The following is a 22,124-nucleotide window of genomic DNA, read 5'->3' as shown; positions in this document are numbered from 1 at the left end:
AAAAATTACCCCGACTGTTGCTTACGCAAGAGTTGGAATAGTTCTAACCCTTTCACAGGCCAGCACTTTCCCTATGTTCCTTAAGCACTTTCCCTATGTTCCTTAAATTGGAGCAGGAACAGTAAATCTAACCCCTCCAAAGTCCAACACTTTCTCTACTGTTATTTACCTTTGAGTGGGAAAAGAAAATTTGACCCTTCTAAAGTCCAACACTTTCCCGACTGTTGCACAGATTGGAGTAGGAATAGTAAATGTAGCCTTTTCCAGACTGAAGCTCAGGTTGGAGTGGGAATAGTAAATCCGACTCTCCAAAGTCCAATACTTTCTCTAGTAAATTTGATGCCTCCAAGTCTAACTTTTATATCTAAGTTTATTTAAATGTTTTTTTTAGTTAATTTAAAAGGGTAGTTAAATGTAATTAATTATACTTTGTAGTAATATTATTTTAATAATTATATTCTATAGTTTTTCTTTGTGATTAATCAACTATTACTAGTATTGTTTCTTACAGTTTATGTTCAAATATAAGACTCAAACCCCATAGTAAACTTAATATTTTTTTTAAAATGCTTGTCCTGAAGACGGTGGCAGTAAAGGAACAGTGGCTACCAAAATGTGCTTTGACCATTCTTGCATATGATTCATTGTCTGATAATCAACTGTGTGCTATACATTTGGAATATGCACAGCAAACCACTGTTGAGCAGTGTATCTGAAATCTGTGACCCTTGGGTTTTTATATAGAGTATGATAGGGTGTGAATGAGTGCACAAATTCCATGAGGGCACGTGATATCACAGATATGTGAACAAACTGACTTTTGGAAATAAATAATGAAATACTGTACGAATAATACAATTTCAATATAAAAATGTATATCAAGCTGTATTCCAGATTCCACATGATTTTTCATTTTTTTTTGTTTGAGAATAAATTGAATATTGTTATTCTGTTGAGTAATGTGTTGTTATAGATGGTGTACTGATGGTGTTGTGTACAGATCGTGTACTTAAATAAAAGTAACATAGGCTGAATGGGAGGTTTCTTCTTTTTTTCATGGTTCAGTTACTCCACTCCCGAACTTATACACTTGTTGGGGTTACCTTCTGGTCATATACACTGGCTTGAAATGTTTTCCTTCTACAACAGGTGCCCTACAAAGTTAATGACTAGGTGTAATATATGCCTATCTCTTTTACCTGTGCGGTTATGCAGTCTGTTGGTTGTACTGCGAAGTTTTCTAGGGTCAGCTCATCATACGTGATGATCTCATTCTATCTGACAATTCACTTTCCATAGTTCTACAAAACCCACATGCCACATTATTTTTTGCTTAATAGTATCCATTCCATTGTAATGCAACTTCACTACCAACCTCAGCCTAGTCGAACTGGTAAAATGTGACAGAATTGAACACTGCCTTGATTTTTTGGCTGCGTATGCCGGTGGCTGTTTCCTCTACGATTGTGGCGCAGGGTCACCTGGCAGTAAGTGACAGTGAAGTCTAGTATCTCTTGAAAGCTAGGAGAGCTCTACAGTGGTCCACTGACTGAGTGATTTGTTAATGAAACATCGCCAAAGCATGCCATTTACAGAAAGCTTCATAGCATTGCAGGGATTCTAACCCAAAGACCTTCTGATGCTCATTCCGGTTTGCAACATCTTGTACTGTTCAGCTGTTAGCTGACGCTCACTGAAAGAGTAAGCAGGAGAGGCTCGTGGGGCTTTGAAATGGCAGTGCGATGCGTGCGGGGGAATTAATATATTTTTAAAAAAATACATTTACCTTGTCTCGCTGCTGCTGCAACTACCACACCGCTCCTCTCCTGCAGGCACAGGCTCCCAGCCTGCCCTGCGGCCAATTCTGCCGCTGCTCAGAGCAGGGATAGGATTGTCTGAGAGCGCCCAGCCAGACTGGGAGCCTGTGCCTGCTCTCTCCAGTCCGGCAACACAGTGTTGTGCTGGAGATAGCACAGTGTGCATGTGTGTTTGGCCGGCCCGAGAAAGCCAGTCAAACATACATGCGCACTGAAGGGAGTGCTCTGTGCACTCCCCTCCATGGCTATCATCCCCAATGCCCGCCCCTTTTACTACAAAACGATAATAAACATAGTTTATTATCGTTTTGTAGTAAAAGGTTTGCAGCTGCTGCTGGCGGGGGAAATGCTCCTCCACCATAGCGGAGGAGCCACCACTGAGAATAAGTAGTAGTTACTGGAACTACGAAGTCTGGGGCTGCGCTGGAAGTCAGAGAAAAGGGGTATGATGGAGTGGTGATTTTCCTTTGACATGTCACTTGACTGGCGATTTTCCTATGGCATGTCACTTGCAACATTCCACTTGATTCCACATCTCTGCAGTCTCTTATACTGAATTAGTACATCGTTGCTCGTCAGGACCGGACTGGCCATTCTGCCACTGTGTATTTATTTGGCAGGCTGCAATCTAGGGGAGCTGCTTTTACAGCTTGATGAGCTGTCATGACCCAAACATGAACCCATTGGTATCCTTTTTGTTACACTTTCCTGCTGTGTGGGGATGGCTTATACATTTTTGCTATAGCTGGTTTTGGTTTGCAGTCCAGTGCAATTGATTGTGTTACTTAAGGTGAGGTTTTTCTTTCTGCCACTTTATTGTATAGCTACTGTCTCACTTTATTAATGCGTTGAGAATCTTACTTCCTGTAGTTCTTAGCCCTCTATATTCTGTTTCACCTTTACCATGTTCAACAATGAGCTTTATTGTTCACTGCGTCTATTGTATACAACCTTCTGCTTATTTACTGTCCAAACTTCCTATCAGCCGCCACACAAGAACTATGGACATTGTCGTCTGAAATATTTTTGCTATTTGTCAAATTGTTTTTCTTTTGGTTTGGGCTTGGCAGCTCCTCCAAAAAATAAGTTTTACAAAATAATGATAAAACAAACTCTGATAAGGTCAAAAGATCGAAGCCAAGGGCAGACTTACTGCCTTTGCCGGTGCTTGTTTAATGTTTTAATCAGTGCTTGAAATACAAGTTTGACACAGTGGATAGACAAGTGTTTGTTGTTTAATGCACTAAGCTGCTGCCTTTTAAGTCTAAAGATTTTCTCGCTTCCATGTTCTTCTAACTACTCTTCTGCCTGTTCAACCTGCTCCATCCTCAAGTGTTCATTCGTCTATGTTGGTGTCTGATTGTCAGTAGCGGCTGGTGTCAGTGCTGAGTGGGGTGGGGGGGAGATATGGACGACACGAACAAAAAACAAACGGAGAAAACAAACCAAACATAAAAAACTTACCTGCTCCACTCCACTGCAGGCACAGGCTCCGAGACTGCCCTGCGGCCAATCCTGATGCTGCTCTCATGCTACCGGCAGCATGAGAGCAGTATCAGGATTGCCCGGAGGCCCCTCTATTTGGGAGCCTGTACTTGCTATCTCCAACCCAGCTAGCCAGCTCCGGTTGGAGACAGCTCAGTGCGCAGGTAGGTTTAGCCGTCTTGAGACAGCCGGCCAAACCCACATGCGCACTGATACAGTGCCAACCCTTCCCCTACATCCCCTCACTGCGATCGCCCCACCCCCAAGACTCCCACAGCCAAACTTGGAAAATAAAACTATGATAAACCTTTTTTTATTATCCTTTTCGTTTTTAAACTTAGGAGGCTGCTGGCAAGGGGGTGATGCTCCGCCATAGCGGAGGAGCCGCTGAATGTTCTCATTCTTCTTTCGCTTTACCGCTATGCACCTCATTGGTGAGGCCTTTTCAGGGCTACTGTTCCCAACTATAGAGGCCACACGTCCATAGACATGAAGACTTAATAAACATAGTGACGAAAATAATAGATCGGTTAGACCACCAACTTTTCTTACCAAATTCAAGCATATGCACACTGCAGGAAAGCAGGTACGTGGAAAACTATATGTTCAGATTTCCAGAGAAAACAAAGTGTACAAGAAGCCAATATTTCTGTTGGCCAGAGTACTGCTAAAAGTGTTACAATGACAAATGAAAGAGGGAGGCTCAAGAGTAATAGAAGAAAAAGCAAGCAGTGACAAACCAAATAGGTTTGGCCTTGAAAAACCTACAATATTGTTTCATTTTTGCAAACGTGCGGTAAACATTATACAAGTAAGCTTAATAACAAGTACAAAATATGCCACAGTAAAATGGTGGCATGCATGTGTTTGCAAGCAAATAATAATAAAATAAATAAATAATGAATAAAAAAAGACCATTGGGAAAAAAAAGACAAAGCAGAAAACGCCCAACCGCACCTGAAAATAAAGTAGACTCTTTTCTAGATGGGTGTGCACAAATGCACAAGCAAAACGCATTCCCTCGCTGTGAAGAGAGCCAGTAGGCGATGTGTGCTGTCCCTTGGCCACATGCCGTGGTGAGCAGAATCAAAATGTGAATGACATTTGATCAGACCAAGAGAGTGCTGACTGGAAGCCCTGTATATACACAACCGTATGTATGTATTTTATTAGGAATGTTATAGTAAACATGAAGCAACACACCTGCCTCTGGCCACACCTAACTACATGCTGTGATTGTGTGGTATAGTACAACAGCAGAAGTAACAGATTAGGGCCCTGATTTATACTTTTTGGTGCAAAACTGCACTAACGCAGTTTTGCACCAAAAAGTTTAGCACTGGCTTGTACCATTTCGGTGCACCAGCCGGGCACCATATTTATTGAATGGTGCAAGCCGGTGCAAAGGGTAGGCTAGCATTAAAATAATTACGTTAGTCAGGTGGGGCTGGCGGTGTGGAAGAAGGGGGTTTTGCACCAAAAAATGACGCTCAGCAGGTTAGAGTGAAAAAAAAAAGACTCTAACCTGCCTAGTCATTTTCTGAGGCAAAGCCATCCATACTACATGACTTAGAAAAGAAAGGAGTCATTCCCACCACCCCAATGGCCAGCACAGGGGACCAGGGTCCCCTGGGCATGGCCACTGCACCCAGTTCCATGTGGGGGGGGGGCATTTCAGGGCCCCCAATGGCACTTTAAGAAAAAAAAAATACTTATCTGTACCTACACCTATGCCTACCTGGGATGGGGTCCCTCATCCTCCGCTGTCCCTCTGGTGTGGGTGGAGGTGTCCCTGGGGCCTGGGGAGGGCACCTGTGGGCTTATTCCATGGTTTTCCACCATGGAAATAGGCCCACAGGTCCCCTAACGCCCACCCTGACCCAGCCTTTAAAAAATGGTGCAAATCAAGTGGGAGGATAAATAGGGCGCTAGGGCCTTAGTCATTTTTTGCCCGGGTACGCCTACCTTGCATCTAATTGATGCATGGTAGTTTTCCTCAGGCAAAAAATAACTTTAACTCCAATATTTTGGCACCAGACATGTCAAGCAGCAAAATATAAATATGGAGTTACATTTTCACCGGATTTGGGTAAAAAAAAATTACACAAATCCGGCGCAAACAGAGTATAAATATGTCCCTAAATAACGTAGAAAGGTCTTTGGCAGGCAAGCAAAGTCATTTGATATTACCTGCAGCGACAGTAAGGCCAAAGATGTAAACGGCCGTAACTATAATCTTATTTTGTAAATCTGTCGGGGGAAGGAGGGTGAGGACTCTTGCCCATCCTTTTCCTGTAGCTTACAACCTTTGAGTCGTGAGCTGCGGCCAGACATTCTTTCTTCAATTAACATTATTTTACTTTAAAAGTTTGTTACTTTCACATATCGCGTTTGGGACAGATGAGGAAAATTGGAGGAAAAGGTTTGTTAGCGATTCACATTTTCTCTTGACAGCACTGGTCCTCTTCCCACGGAAAAGACCTGAGGAAAAACTGCTGTGTAAGTGCAGGGATTGTACAATAGATGTATTGTAAAATGGTGTCTGCCCAGAATGCATATTCTCGGCATCCCTCGTATTAGTGGGTTGGTTTGCCCATAGGTGGTGATTTTAACAAACAAGCACTTGCAAAGCTAATAGTGTTGATGCTTGCACTTAAGCACGTACAAATCCAGGCATGCAGCATACAGTGAAAAACAAGGGAACAGGGCATGGATGAGCTAAAAAGTGAAATGTGCGATGACATAGTACACTTTTCAGCTATAAAATAACCCCTCATAGATTTAAATGGCGTTGGAAGGATACACCCATACTGGCGGCAGACTAAAAAGAGCGCTGTGGGCTGATCCAAGATGTGACTGTCAATGTCTCACACCAATGGTTGAAGATTCCTGAGTCAAAGAAACCAATGGCTGATCCTAAGCTCTTAAGTATGGATAGAATACAATTTGTTTGCCACAAACGGTGCAAGGGCCATTGCAAATCAAACCTGGAACTCCGCCATTACTTTTCTTTGAAATGTTCTCTCCTTGCCTTGTGTGGTAAGTAGGGACAACAATTTTTAAGCGATGTTTCCTGCTTTTCTGGCTCACAAGGCAGATATCCCGGGCAAGCCCGATAAAGCAGGGCTTCTGGAGGATGGAAAAACGTAGACAAAAGGTGTAGCCAGCAGGTATCCTGGAGCAGGGAGACATTTCTTGTGGAAGCACTTTCAATGAGCCATACTGTGAACCCCGACAGGCTGTTGTGGCAAAACAGGAAGTGAAGCACTGACTTCCTCCCTTCCACCTGCTATGCTACACTAAAAGCAGGAGCACGCACAATCTTCCTACCTCTTGCCCTAGTCTGGGGAGACAGCCGCATAATTAGTGCGAGGACGAGCAATCCTGGCCACTGCAAAGAAAATACGTAGAGGGGAAAAATATAACACAGTATGCTGTTTGCTTAAAGTACAACATCCACTGTATTTAACGACCCCTTGGTGATTTCAGTTCAGTAATCCTGAAAAATAATTGACCCAGATTGGAAGGCGCTTCTAGAGGCCATTGGGTCTCAGAACTCTCAGCGTTGGCTATTGTGTGTATCCCTATCTCTAATTTAATTTTGGTTGTGGCCAGGAGAATGTAATTCCTAGAGTGTAGTCACTCAGACCATGCAGTGGTTGTGTGTTGTAGGGCTCATTTTCCATGCCCTCCCTGTTCCACTGAACTCCTGTTATAGGTTTCCGCACAGAAATCTTCAAAGAGTTGGCTGGTCTTACACTTGCCATTAGGCCTGGTGGGAATGCATATACAAGGATGAGAGCTATGCCAATAGCTTTGCCACTGGGATGCTGCAAGCATGTCAGTGTATTCCAATTACTTAGAGAAACTTTCACAGGCTATGTTGTCCTAAATCCAGTTCAGTACTGCTCCCCGGAGGTTCAGATGCCATGACTGCTGGAATGCCGTGTAAGCAGCATTCGGCCTTGGTTAGAAGCCGGTTGCACACACAGGAATTGACATCAAGAAACATACTGATGTCTTAGGTGAATTTATAATGAGTTCCAAATAAACAGCAAAAAAACCTTTGTTCAATTTTATGTGACGTCTAAAGAAAAGGCCCTTTGTTCGGAAACAGTTCGAAAATGTCACAATTTTAATCTAAATGAAATTATAAAAATATAAACTTTTTTTATGAATTTGAAAAAATGTTTTAAACAACGTTATGAAATGTCCGCTGTTAGTATTTAGATCTTTTTAAGAACTCCACCCTCACCATTGCAGCAGTGCAGATTTAGTATTCCAGTTCCAGTTATTGCTGATGTGGATTCGGGGACCACCCCGTTCTCATAGTCAGCTATGGTTCTATTTGAAGTATTTTGTCGAACTAAAGGTTTCATAATTAAATGTTTTCTAACAGTTTAGAAGTGTATCCCTCTTACTATAAGACTACACATTTTTACAATCAAAATTTCCTGCAAAAAAAAAAAAACAATAGACATTTGATTTAAACAAATGTAACTTGTCTTTGCAAAACAAGGAAAACTGTGAAAGTCTTAAATAATGAAAAAGTCAAGAGCCATGAGTATATTTAACAATATATATTTATATATAATTCTAGATCAGTACATTCAGGTTTTAACTTGCTTCTTCACAAACCAGAAGAACTTTTACAATAGTAGACTTTCTAAAATAAATACTATTAAAATAGAGCTTCAAAATAAATATTCTATACATAAGAAACCTTCTGTTCGGCCATGTCTTGTTATCAGGGAGGAGGGGGTAGGGACAGAGGTGAAAACGCCAACAAAATGTTTGCATCAAACAGGTGCTACAAAGTTGCTTGTCATACATAGATCTGGAAAAATATAGGATACCATCTTCCCACCATATCTTTATACTTTAGTAAAGAATGAGGTCTCAAAAATGACCATAAATGCACTTTTTGTGCTGGTACCCATCACATCACAAAAGATCTGCTATTTTTACATGCAATGCTTGGAACACACATAGCTAAGAAAATTAAACTATGTTTCTTCAAAGACACTTGCAAGTGCCTCCTTTCCCTGGCTACCAGGTAAAGTCATTTTTCCACGTCACGGGTTGAAAGACGAGAACACATGGATTCCCTCCTGCCTCCAGGTTCCCATTCCCCTCAAGAAGAACAATGCCCAGGCTAGTATCCATCAAGTGGGCGAGTACCTTGAAATAAAACAATATATATAAACAAAAAAAAAACCAAGCAGCTTGCTCGATCCACCCCCAACCGCACTCTTGCCATAGTCTGCAGAGATGCCTAGCGGATCTCAAAAAAGTACACAATTCTTTCAAATTCAATACTGAAAACATTTTGCTGTGATCCTGCTGGTGAAATAAGCATCTTTCTGATTGATGTGTCAACCCAATCAGCATAAAAACGTCACTTTCATTATCTTAAATGAACCTACAGGCACCAATACTCTACAGGCTGCCCACACAAGGTGCACTTAGACCAATATAGCTTATTAAAACCACTGTGCTCATAGATGTTTATTGACTGTCAATTTATCAGTGGCATGTGATGCATGTAAAATACCTTTGCGTGTGGCATGCACAATGCCCTGTTGTGCTACCCTGATCTTCCATGGGCTAATGGAAACACATTGGTGCAATGACATCATCATCCCAGATTTAGAGGGAAATGCAGATATTTATCCACCAAATAATGGAATGTGACCTCACCAGAAAATTCTTACTGAAAAACCAAAATATTCTCCCACAAGGAGGGTCAAAAAGTTTCAATAAATTGCATCAGAAACATTTGTTGGCATTCGGGCAATAGTCATACAAAGCAGATGCAATTACAGACAATGCCAAAAATATCAATTTTGCAGTAGAGTGACCTCACAGAGGGCTAAAGGTGGGAACCATCCACTTACTTCACTTCTCTGCGTGAACCACTGTCTTGCTACATGAAGTTCATGCACATTTTAGGTTAGATATTACAAGACGTGATGTTATGATGAAAAACTAAATCTAACCTTGTCAAAGGTGCTACATAAAGACCATTACAACCTAGTGTTCAACATCAAGTGTGGCTAAGCATTGTCACATCCCAGACACAGATTCTCTTTGGCACACCCAAAGCAAGCATTTTTGCTCGCTGGTAAGTCTATTTACCCCTGTGCAGCGTGTGTAAAAAAATAATGTATTGTTCCAATAATTACTAATGTTCCCATCCCTTTGCAGGGGGTCACCTGTGAGCTGAGCAGAAATGTTTGGTTGTGCAGACCGTACAGGGAGCAGAAGACTGAGATGTGCTGTTCACCATAAACCATCAGTCAGGGCAGCGAGTTCTATAGCCCCACCCCTCCATAAGAACTGGAAAGACAACAAATGCTGCCTGTATTTTATCAACATCCTGAATACAGCAGCCACATTGAAGTTGTACTGTCATGGCGGTGTTTACAATGTATGAAACACTTAATTTGGTGAATCAGGCTTTAATTTTAAGGTTGCCACAATTGTCCAGCAGAAACGTCATCGTAAGCACTGGGAAAAGTAGGGCCAGCTCTTCCACATTGCACCTTGGATATTCCTCGTAAGCTCACGATCGCTCTCAAGGTGTATGTCGGACACTAGATTCATGTCAACTTAACTGCAGGTCCACATTTCCTATAAATGATCACATTTGTGGGGGGCAGTGGTTCACTGATAATAATAGTAGATAAGTTGAGGGGAGGGACTGACGGAGCCCCTAAACCCACCTGCGCCACACCTTTTAGAACATTCATGGTATGAGCTGTTGAGTCTAGCCAGAATATCCAAAAGGCAACGCATCACTCCTACTGACAGTGTGGTGCAGATGTAGTCTGATCTATGTAAGTTCACCCTGCCTTTTTCATCTTGAAAAAATATGTTTAAAATGGTTCTCACTTGCCTTCCACAAAAGACACACCCATTTAGGCTTGAGATATGGACGTGTGGCTAAGTGTACCCACTTCTGTTCAGAAGATGGCTACCAGGCAAATACCACTTGCTTTAAGAAACCGTCTGAATATGAGACACTGAGGTGCAAAGAAGTATGTGTGTGTGTGTGTGTATATGTATATATATATATATATATATATATACACGCAAATACACATTCACTCCTGCTGTGATATATACATGCTCATAGGTTAGAGGGTCAGTAACCCATTTTTACAAATGCTTCATCCCATTTTCTAAAATTACTTCATGGATAAAGCAACAAATATAAATAGAACAAATAAATAAGAATAGCTGGAAGTCTAAGGTAGGATAGAAAACAAAAGTTCCACATTTAAATTAAAGAACAATGAACTAGTGGTGTAAATAGGCCTTGATCAAGCCCACCCACCAAACATATAATTTTTAATGGAACAAGAAAAAAGAACCACCATGCGCTGGTGCACTCAGACGGACATGTAACTTGAACACGGACATGTTTTTCCGTGGGAGAAAATAAAGTCACACTTCCAAGCTATAAATGGTTAGAGGAAGAGATGAGGGGAATTTAAGGTCTAAACTGAGAGACTACCAGAAGGAGAACACAGGCCCCTACAGTAGGAGGTGTAGAAAGTTGCTAGTACATGTAGCCACCATCTATTGTTTTTCCGACAATATGGTAGGTGCTAGCCCCAGCGGTTGGTTCCCAACCTGATTGGCCAGGAGCCTTCAACAGCTTTGGCACACACCAGTTAAAAGTACCGATTTGCCCTGATGCATGGTTCAACTAAAGCTTGTGGCAGAGATGATGAGCACCTGCCCTGGATTGTTGGGATGGGGTTCCTACATTTTGTGAGACCAGACAGCATGCTGCTCTAGGACCACTCATTCGAGCATAAAACATTTAGCTACAAGAACGCTACCGGCCTTTGCACAATAAGTGAACCTGCCCGACCCCGCCCAGTGAATGATAAAGTCACTAAAATAGACATTTGTATTCTCTCTATATTTACAAAGATATAAACACGTATCTTACAGGATGCATTACTTTGAGCAGCAGCAGCAATAACGAATCAACAATGGAAGAGGCTTTCCACAAGAGTAAGCACGCCAATGCCTCCCCCAACTAGGATAAAAATATAAGCTTCTTCTAAAGGGTTATCTGGCTCCATCACGACAGATGTTCAACCCCGACGCTTTTGAATGCAGAAGCATGCACTTGTGCTCTGAAAGTGGAAGAAAATGGATACCCTCTTGCCCCATCTTAAAAAAAACAACTTAAAAATATAAGGGGCAAAGTCTTCTTTCATTGGCTGATATGCGCCTGAGAGAACCAGGAGACTGAGGTTAAAGAAAAAAGCGTGAAAATTCACCACAGGGACGCCTGGCTAAATGCAAGTGTTAACAAAAGAAGAGCAATGTGCAAGTTTAAGCAATTACCTTAAAAAAAAATCTAAACCAAAATAAAAAGGCATTTGGAAGAACATACTGGCGTTGTATTCAACTGGCCATTAGAAACAGATTGAACCAAAAAATAATATCCCAGCTGGTCTGCCTTTGGCAGCAATAGGACATCCATGAGAGAACTGAACAGAAAGTGGGGAAAAAATCTAAAATGATTTCAGGTAGCCAATAGGTTCATGACAACAGACCTAAAAGCCGACCTTACTGAATCTGCTGACCGACAACAGAGCTCGCACGTTTCCCAGTTCCATGGGGATAGTTCGACAGTTCAAGTTTTTCATTGCATTCTTATACTTGTAGCTTTGAATTTATAATGGAATGGGCAGGTCTACAAGTACTAGAAGGCAAGGAAAAACAGCTGCATCCGCTACTAATGCATCAAGGTGGAAGTTCTGACAGGACCGTGCCCCTGAGAAGGATCAGCCAGAGAAGGACATGTCAGGTAGCCTCGTGCGACTGGCGCTGCCTCACCCATGCCTTCAAGTGGGACTGCCGGAAGGTATCCGAACTCCAAGTAGGCCAGTCCACCTCTGAAAAGACTAGGAGAGCTTTGCTGTACAGCTCAAACACCCTCCACCAACAGTGCTTAGAGATTATTTTGGAGAAACATTATGTGATAAAAAAGCCCCTCAATGCTCGCTACCAGAACCCACCAAGAACAGCTGGCTAGACCAAACAGTAAAGACCTTTAGATATTCTGTGATGTGTTCTTAAGTGGTCCATAAGTGGCAGAATAATAAAAGAAAAGACAAGGGACTCCAAGTGTAGAAAGTCTGCAATACAAGTGTTTTGTCTGTTTTACCGTAGGAGGCAAAGGAGAGTACAACACAACCTTAAAACACTGGTTACATATACAACTGTATATATATATATCTTTATGTATGCTCCACATATAAAACTTGGCCTCTGCTGGATCAGAAAGGTTTGTCCGGTTTGTTTCCTTTGCCATCCGGTGCCTTGCAAATTACGCTGTTTGTGTTTTTGCACCTGCAGCCTGGCCGGCTGGCGTGGTCATAGCATTTCTGAGACAGCTTAATGCAGCCAGTGGCTGGCAAGTAACACAGCAAGCAGGGCAGCACTAAGGAAAGGGCACCCATGAAGGACCAGCGGGCACAGCAGTTCGACTGGCCGCAAGCACAGGGATGATCAGCACAGGACCCCTCATCATCCTCGTTGGTGCAGTGGTAGAACACACCCTTAACCAGGCACATGCAGGTAGAGTAGTTGACCAGGGACTGCGCAGAGCACAGGCACTCCTGGTTGCACACCCAGCAGGAGGGCAAAGTCCGGGGAGTCGTGCACTCCTTGCACTTGCACTTGCCACAGGCCTCACAGAGAAGAAAGTGTTTGTCCAACTCTGGGGACCCAGTGCCCTTCTGGTCCTGTGGCTTGCAATTGATCGCTTTGGGCTGTATCCGAACTGCTCTTGGAGAGGACTGTTCAACCACTGGAGGTGGTGCCATGTGGTCCAGAAGCCTCTGGTCTGAAGAGGTGCTGCTGCTGCTGCTAATGGAGCTAGGTCTCCCGCTGAACGAGATCCATGGGTGGGTGACATCACGGTCACACCTCTGCAGGTGCTGATTGATCAGCATGGGTTCATGGTGGCTTCGTGTGTGTTTTTGGCTGGCGAGTTGGACCAGCACTGGATTGTCAATGTAATCGTTTTCGATGTGGGTTGTTTTCACCTGGTCAATGGGAAGGATGGTGAGTGGATGCTGTAACCGGCCGTAGGGAATACGACTGTCCAACAAAGGTTGCACCATAGCTGAATTGGGTACTACCGTGATGTTGTGTGGCATCCGTGGCTCCATGTCTGTGATCACTGGGTAACGAGGCTTTATAAATCCTAAAAGGCAAAGCAAAAAAAGAAAATTACTAACTTGGAAAAGGCAACCAACGAGTATTTCATATAATGTAATGCAATGAGTAACTGTGGATTAAAACAATGCAACATCACCCTTCTAAAGGATGTTTAGTCTAGAAGAATCCATTTCTCATTATCAGTTCATTGACATAGGAAAGATTGTGGCTACAATGTAACAGTGTCTTACTACGCGTGTACTAATACTTGTTGGCCAGATAAGTCTAGCAAGATCAATTGTTGGAGGATACAGAATTGGACATAGAAGCATTGCAAAATTCCATCATGTTCCAACCCCTACCCCTCCCCCACAAGAGACCGTTCTTTTCCACAGCATTATGAATTTTAAAACAATGTCACATATGTTAATTTACCAAAACTCTTGCGACAATGGAAGAGGCTCCATGTTTGCTTGACCCCTTGATGACAGCAAAGGATTGACTATTTGAGCCACCCACACACGCTCACTAGTCTCATATTTGCTGCTGAGGGAGTCCGACTCCATTTCCTTTCTGCTCCTGCCAGTCTCTTATTGACCCTTAGGACCAGAAGGGCCAACACAGCAGAGGTGGCAGCTTCTACCCCTGGCTAAACCCAACAGACACTAATGGGTAATGCGGGTACGATGAGCATTGAATGTTTAACTCAAAAGGCCAAACAAGTTTAATTTTCATTTTTAAACAACAGGTACTCCGCTTCCACTGCCTTTCAGAAGGACTCCCCCCAGTCGTGTGGATGGTAATGCAAGTCTTTTTATAAAGTTCCAATCAACGCACCGGGTTGTAAGTCACCTTGTTGATTACAGTGGTTACTATACATCAGAATGCTAGAGGCAGTGACATCACACATCTTCTGACTCCGGAGGGTTGACTGCTTTCCCCACCAATAGCTCCTAAACTGGCTACTGCTTGCTGCTGTGGGGCAAGGGAAGGGCAAAGAGCTAAATTACAGAAACTAAATGGGGCTTATACACCTGTTCATGTTTTGTCCAGTCCTGTCGCTGCCTTCATGACCAGAGACCAGAGAAGCCACAGCAATTCCAGGGGTAGCAGCTGTTAGGCCCCAATCATTTCAGTGGTGAGAACTCCAAGGTGAGGGGGGAGCAAGCTGCTGGGTAAGGAGGGTCTCACGAAACTTTGATCCACCACCTTTGGAATCCCTACCTCAAACAGGAAATCCCCCCACGGGTGCTTCTAGTTACAGGCACCTGCCTTTTGAAAAACAAACATCTCCTTCCAATAACTGAAAAAACATGCAAACCACTAGAAAAATAAAACAACACATTTGACTGGATTTCCCCTTTAAGTGTCTAACCCAACCCTAACAAAAACAGAGCAGTTCTGCCTGCATATAAAGCATTGCTTACTGCTGTTTCCAATTTCGCTGAAAGCGGACAATTTTATGCTGGAACTCATCCAGAGATTCCACTGCAATGTAACACACGAGACCACAGGAAGTAACTAAAGTTAAATCAAAGAACGGAAACAGCTTGGTTCAAATTTAGAAAGCGCACATTGTTTTTCTATTAGATGTACCATTTCCTCACTGGCTGACCTTCACATTATGTATTAATTCTATTTAAATCAATTTAAAAAAAGAGAGCTAGAGAGAGAGTAAGAAGGACTCTGTGAAGGAGACATAGAAGGAGAAAGATTCACACAACCTTACAGGAAAAGAATGTTAATGGTAGTCAAGGCTATTGCTGTAAAACATTTGTTCAAAATTACAAATACTGAAAACAAATGTGAACTTCTGTCCAAGAAGAGGGCTCACGAGGTATTTGCAGGGGGTGAGTGCTCTGCCTCCTTATATACTGAAGGCAGCTATGCCGAAAAGGCCAATACAGTATTTTTGGTAAAGTGATTTCCTTGGAGAAAGCAATGCATCAATCAAAGTCGCAGCAATAATAGGTACCATGCAGCGTGAGAAAGACCTCCAGGTCTCTGTTCTCTTTCCAGTCAAAAGATGCAATGAACCAAAAATCGCAATCCATGAGTAGCTCAAGGACAAACATCCTTAGCTGTTGGGGCACTCTAGTGACAGCTTTAGGTGGATGCCATGTGCTCAACTGTGGTGGTGGAGAAGGGGTGCAGTAGGAAAGAGGACATCCCTTCTCGCAAACCTCTTCACCGACTGCACAATTAGGCTTTCAAGATACAGAATAGTGTGCCCCAAAAAATCTGTAAAGAGCGCTGTATATACCTATTGTCTGCAGTAACCTTACTCGAAACGCAATGGAGGTTGGTGTTGGGGCTGGCCACAGTGACTGGTGGCTTTATGGCTGACTACAGAGTTGTGAATAAATTAGCAGCACCAAAAACTCTAGATTGAAGAGTGCGCTGATGAGCTGGAGGTGGAAGGCTCCTTCAGAGAGCTAACCACTACCAGTTTCTAGCATTGTGTTTACGCTAGGCCTGGATGAAATTTCAACTGTGCCGGAGTAATCACAATAAGTTTGGTAATAGCACATTTAGCTGTTCATGCTTTATTGCATTTAGGGCTACTTTCTTAGTGTTAGCTGCATCCTCACACCCATTTTGGATGCAAGAGTGCCTTTCGAACTAGGAACCTATCTCTAAATGCGGGGAGTCCATTGGGGAAAACCCACCCCAAGTGCTCATTTAGTGAGCGTGAGTTGCTGCTGGAGCTGCTATTCATGTCCTGTTGCATTTAGTGCTATTTCTCAGTGCAAAATCCATCTTCGTGTACACTTTGGAAATGTGGGGGCATTTTTGTTTTAAGAAAAAGCGCTAAATGCAGAATTACTCTTCTTGTGTGATCTTGCTGAATTTGTGGGTAATTCTACATGATTACACTACATAGAATTATGTGAGTAACACACATTCCTAATTTACACCATGGAGGATATTGTGCTACACAGATAAGCAAATACGACTTGTACTGCACACCTGAATCACCTCTAGGCACTTCCAGCCTAAGAGAGATCCAGGTTTAGAAATACTACACTATTCAATCTGGTCTGGTTCCAGGTAATTCCGATGTTTGGCAGGTATGACTACCGAAGCACAGGGAGTTAAAGCAACTGCCTAGATGCAGCCTTCTTGAACCATCTCCTCCCACGCTAAGATCCCAGATGGCTTCTCAGCCAAGCAGGCTCACAACATGGCATTGGGGCCATATCAGACTAATGAAGTTATACTGTACTAGACTCGTCCTATCATCACATTCACCTCTCCTTCCCGCAGGCACCACTAAAATCATGGATTCCGCCTCCGTGCCGAATGCCTTCTTGTCATTCTCCTCCTATCCTATGTTCACTACTTCTGGTCAAAATTCGCAAGATTCCAGAAAGTACAGAGCATTCATCTATTTGTATGGTCAAGTGTGGGAAGCCAGGATTAGCACTCTGTATCCTGGTTCAAAATTCTGCAAACATAGAGCACACCCATCTGTAAAAGCTAGGTGTAGTTTGAGGCATTGAGCAGAAGCTGCTCTTCTGAACACCGAATAGTCACTGGGGTATGTTGATACAGGGATTACCACCAAGGATGCCCATTTCTTATATTATTCGCCAAAACGAGAAGAAAAGTAAGAATGGATTCACAAAACATGAGGCTTACTTGCGAGTTTAGCGCATAGCTTTGGAGGACAGAGACAAGAACTTAACATTTGCCCCAACTGGAAACAAATGCACAGATGGGTGCAAGTCCGGACCCATGTAGGGTCACAGAAAGGCCGGGAGGGGTCACAGAAAGGTCAAAATGTGGGTACAGTACGGTCAGAGCAGGGTCACTGTTATACTGTAAAAACTGCTGAGGAATTTTCAGCATAGCTATCTGATGCCTGTGGGCAAGCGAGTCACAATAAAACAACTCTTTTTTTAAGAAATGCTTTCTTTTGAAGAGTTTGGCGGGATCATTTAGAGGTGAAATTAAAGCTAGGTTACATAAATGTTTCAAACATCCATGAAATATACTAAACCGACATTTCCTTCTTTATTTGACCCCTGGAAAGGTAGAGCATCTTGTGGGCGGGGGCTAGTCTCTTCCGGGAAAAGCAGGACTCCCCTTGAGATTAGGGCTAGCCGCCCGTGGAAAGGCGTGGATCCTCGAGGATGGGGCTCATCTCCTTCGGGAGAGGCTGGGCTCCCACGGCGAAGGAGTTTTGTCTCCCAGGCAGACAGCAGAATCTCCAGCCCCCCGAAAAAGTAGAGGACTCGCCTGAAAAACAACATGGCGGGCACGGAATGGAGTCTTGTATTCACTGGGTACTTGGAGCTTGCGTCCCGGCAGTTATGCCGTCTGTGATACGAACCCGCGAAGTTGTGCTTGCGTGGGTGCGTGAGGGGCGCTCATATGTGTTTTTGGAAGTGGAACTGCCACTCACCAAAAGCTAAAGGCTTGTCCTCTCCCAGCCAACGCCAGGCATGTACGAAGAGCATCACAAAGCTTAGAGGGGAGCCTTAAATAGGACACACCGCCGCGGAATTCCAGCATCGTTTTAAAGCACTTCCTACAGGTCCAATGCAAAGCGTCCCGGTTGGATTTTTATGCAATCATTTAATACAGCCCCCGGTATTCCTTCGGAGTGTCCAAGGACTATAAATTAAGTACCAGTGTCTCCCCGATTTAAGAGTTAGGAATTAGTCTGCAAACGTAAACTGTATTTCCAAAAGTAGCTACACCCACTAAATAGTAGTTCACTGGAGTAAAACACCCAGTTCACAAAACAAAATACGATAGCAAAGTGCAAACTAAGTGGGATCTTACTTCCCTCACTCAGTAAATGAAGGCAAAGCGGGAGTACCAGGGGAGTGATTGTGGGCAGGCAATGCAAATGACAGCCGACCACCACGAGGAGGGAACCTGTCAATCAAAAAGACGACTGCAGAGGAAACGCAGTAGAAAAGTTAATTCATTCTACACTTGAAAAGTGTACTTTTGTAATGGGTCAGCATATCCTTTTTAGAAAAGAAATAAAATAATCCAAACTATTTTTTTTAGAAACGGAGAGCTTTGGACTTCCGAAGGTACGGACTTCCGAAGGTACATGCTGCAAATAAGGCACAATATAACACAACGAAAAGTTTCAGTTTGTTACAGAAAAGGACAACAATCGTGAATGAGTAGCAATGCATTTCCATACAGCTTTAAAAAAATCTAGCGCATAGAATTCAAAAGAGGATATCACATAGGTCAAATTTTTTTAAACAAACCTTGTTCAATTTTCGAATTAAATGAATGTAAAAATAAGAGCCCATATTTTGCAGACACTCTTCAATATTTGACATCTCCAGTTTCAAACTTATGCGAGTGTGTAAGAGAAGCTGGTATAGCACCCAGACCTATCAACAAGAGGGATTAAAGTGCTGATACAGATGATGTCAAGCCAGTTTCCAACTGTAATCTAGTACCACAGATACAAACTGGTTTCGGGCTTCAACTATGCGCCCCCAATTGGTTTTTTTTCCAATGAATATTGGGACCGGTCCACAAAGGTCTGGGAGAAAATTGATATTTTTTACTAAGTAAAATTTTCTTATGCATGTGTCCAATTACCAGTTTATAGACGTTCAACTCGGGTTATGTGATCATGTATTCACAACATATGCAATGTTAACTGGGAAGTAAAGGTAAGATTCTCGGACATCTGTATCTCTAAAACTTAGTGAATGCCCTATGGTTGACAATTTTTGGGGGGGTGCAATCATTTTTTTCTAATTGCAGCTCCTTACCCACTCCTAATGCAGCCGTGGGCGTGCTCTCATCTATGCAGAATGTACACACTTATTGCATACATGTAGCACTAACGTATACGTGTAAGCTGCACTTCTACTTTCTTTTGGGATCGTGCAGAATGTATTCATGTCCACATCTGATACCTTTTTACTAACAAAGGCTTCTGTGCACGAGAAGAAAGCGACCCGAATGAACCCTGAGGGTTTCTCCCCAGAGCTTCCCCGCGCTTGCGCTTCCATGCACTGTCAGCCGCTTCCAAGCAGTCATTGCTGGACTGGAAGCCCACATCAGCCCTGCCTACAGTATTTAAACCATCCCCACACTGCAGGAGGCAGTGACTAGAATGGGGCCATGGGGCGTTCATGGTTGGGTCACGACGGCCCGTCCAGTCTGAAGGCAGCCCCCTGGTCTGAGCTGCATCACTGAAGCCCATCCAGTCTGAAGGCAGCCCCCTGGTCTGAGCTGGATCACTGAGGCCCATCCAGTCTGAAAGCAGCCCCCCTGGTCTGGGCTGGATCACTGAAGCCCATCAAGTCTGAAGTCAGCCCCCTGGTCTGAGCTGCATCACTGAAGCCCATCCAGTCTGAAGGCAGCCCCCCGGTCTGAGCTGGATCACTGAGGCCCATCCAGTCTGAAAGCAGCCCCCCCCCCGGTCTGAGCTGGATCACTGAATCCCGTCCAGTCTGAAGGCAGCCCCCTGGTCTGAGCTGCATCACTGAAGCCCATCCAGTCTGAAGGCAGCCCCCCGGTCTGAGCTGGATCACTGAAGCCCGTCCAGTCTGAAGGCAGCCCCCTGGTCTGAGCTGGATCACTGAAGCCCGTCCAGTCTGAAAGCAGCCCCCTGGTCTGAGCTGGATCACTGAAGCCCGTCCAGTCTGAAAGCAGCCCCCCCCGGTCTGAGCTGGATCATGAAGCCCGTCCAGTCTGAAGGCAGCCCCCTGGTCTGAGCTGCATCACTGAAGCCCATCCAGTCTGAAGGCAGCCCCCCGGTCTGAGCTGGATCACTGAAGCCCGTCCAGTCTGAAGGCAGCCCCCTGGTCTGAGCTGCATCACTGAAGCCCATCCAGTCTGAAGGCAGCCCCCTGGTCTGATCTGGATCTCTGAAGCCCATCCAGTCTGAAGGCAGCCCCCTGGTCTGAGCTGGATCTCTGAAACCCATCCAGTCTGAAGGCAGCCCCCCTAGCCTGCAGGGACAATGAAGCAGTGGCAGAACGGGCAGTCCGGCCCTGCTTGAAGTTGGCCAGTGCTGCTTTTACAGGTGGCATGGGGTAAGCACGAAGCATGTAGAGGGGCGAGGACCCCTTTGCACAGAGCTTGAGACCAGAGGCCCTCCACATCCTCTTTTCCACTCGGCCTTTTGAGCTCCAGGCAGAATGGCATTTGTTGGCGTGAGTCAGACACACCTTGAACTGTCTAGCCACTCCAAGGACAAGTTACCACAGGCAACTGCCTCTCTGTTGCTTAAAAGGCACATGCTTCGTGAACGTTAATTTAACATTTTTTTTAAAGAATTCGTATCAAGAACAAAAAAAACATTTATTAGTTTGCACCAGCTTTTGTCTGAAACATTGGTCTAGAACAAGGTTCCCCAATCTTTTTATAATTTCTGTAAAATGAGGCATAACTCCAGGGAGGGGGAATATTTGAAGGAGGGACATTTATGAATATTCCTATGTATATACTGCCCTTAAACTTTCATTCTTTCACTTCTTTCACTGCCTTCTTCCCTGGTTTCCCTTTGCTATGTTGTAACTGGCACCAATTCTATGGCCATCTCATTGGTGGTATTCGGTAACCTGTATGACCTTCGTGTCACTGCTGTCACTTGCAAAGTGCTCTCATACCTTTCAGTGCTTGGCACTCCCTAAAGTGTTAAATAAAAACAAAATCTGTGAGGTGCCAGCGTCGCAGAAGCCCCTCATCACATTTTACAGCTGGATGTTCATCTTACTGGGTTAAATCACTGGTTCAACCTCAATAAACCAATACTGGATACCACAAGAGTTAGAGTGAATCATTTTCGGACAGGATCTGAGGCATGGGAGACGACCTTTCAGGAAGACTCGCACAGGCACAATATCCTGTTAAATGCAGTTTGTTCTAGAAGTGTCTTCATGGTTCTGCCGTCCATATTAGGTACAAAACCTTAGGGCCTGATTTAGAGCTTGGCAGAGGGGTACTCCATTACAGCGGTGACGTATATCCCATCCGCTGAAATATAAATCCCATAGCTGCCGAAATATAAATCCCATTATATCCTATGGGATTTATATTTTGGCGGCCAGGATATACAACACTATTGTAACGGAGTAACCCCTCTGCCAAGGTCTAAATCAGGCCGCTAGCTTCTACACTCCTACCAGGCACCTGGAACCCTAAGGTTAGATACTGCATGTGCTTAACTTCATTCCGGCTACTAAGGCACAAGGTGCTATATGCACGAACATGTTTTCCCATAGACACAGAACGGATAAAACCCTTTGAAACATTTGGCCCAAGGTATTTTACAAGTCACACTGCGCCATTAGTGAGTTGCCACAAGCTTAGCCTAAGCCAACACTGTGGAAACAACTTCAGCTCTTGATTCAAGAGCTCCAGCAGGTGGACGCTGCCAAATGGTGGTGAAACAGACCATACAAGACTATACAAGAATTGCCATTACTCACTTGGTGAAGTAAGTGGCTCTGCTGCTCTGAAACCCACACCTTTACGGTCAGATATATGGTCAGGCTCTCAGTACCCTACAACAAGCAGGATTCCATACCCTGGAGGTGGCTTGGGATTTTACTAGAATGCATCACACCCAGCAATCTGGCCATTGTGGCCACCCATGCAGGCATAGAGATGGTGCCATGCCATTACCATCAAAAT

General features: G+C 43.9%; 1 protein-coding gene across 2 annotated transcripts in view; it reads right to left on the bottom strand.

The window, feature by feature from the left end:
- Positions 1 to 7,867: 7,867 nt before the first annotated feature.
- The window catches only part of SPRY4 (sprouty RTK signaling antagonist 4), a 32,256-nt gene continuing 17,999 nt past the window's right edge, over positions 7,868 to 22,124 (bottom strand). For both annotated transcript variants that reach the window (XM_069244701.1, XM_069244702.1), the window contains exon 2: positions 7,868 to 13,539. In XM_069244701.1, the coding sequence (XP_069100802.1) occupies positions 12,608 to 13,504 (897 nt within the window). In that variant the 5' untranslated portion in view covers positions 13,505 to 13,539 and the 3' untranslated portion in view covers positions 7,868 to 12,607. The remainder of the gene's footprint in view (positions 13,540 to 22,124) is intronic.

This window comes from Pleurodeles waltl, chromosome 7 (genome assembly GCF_031143425.1).
Source record: "Pleurodeles waltl isolate 20211129_DDA chromosome 7, aPleWal1.hap1.20221129, whole genome shotgun sequence".
Lineage (NCBI taxonomy): Eukaryota > Metazoa > Chordata > Amphibia > Caudata > Salamandridae > Pleurodeles > Pleurodeles waltl.
This window is presented reverse-complemented; position numbering and strand designations above follow the sequence as displayed.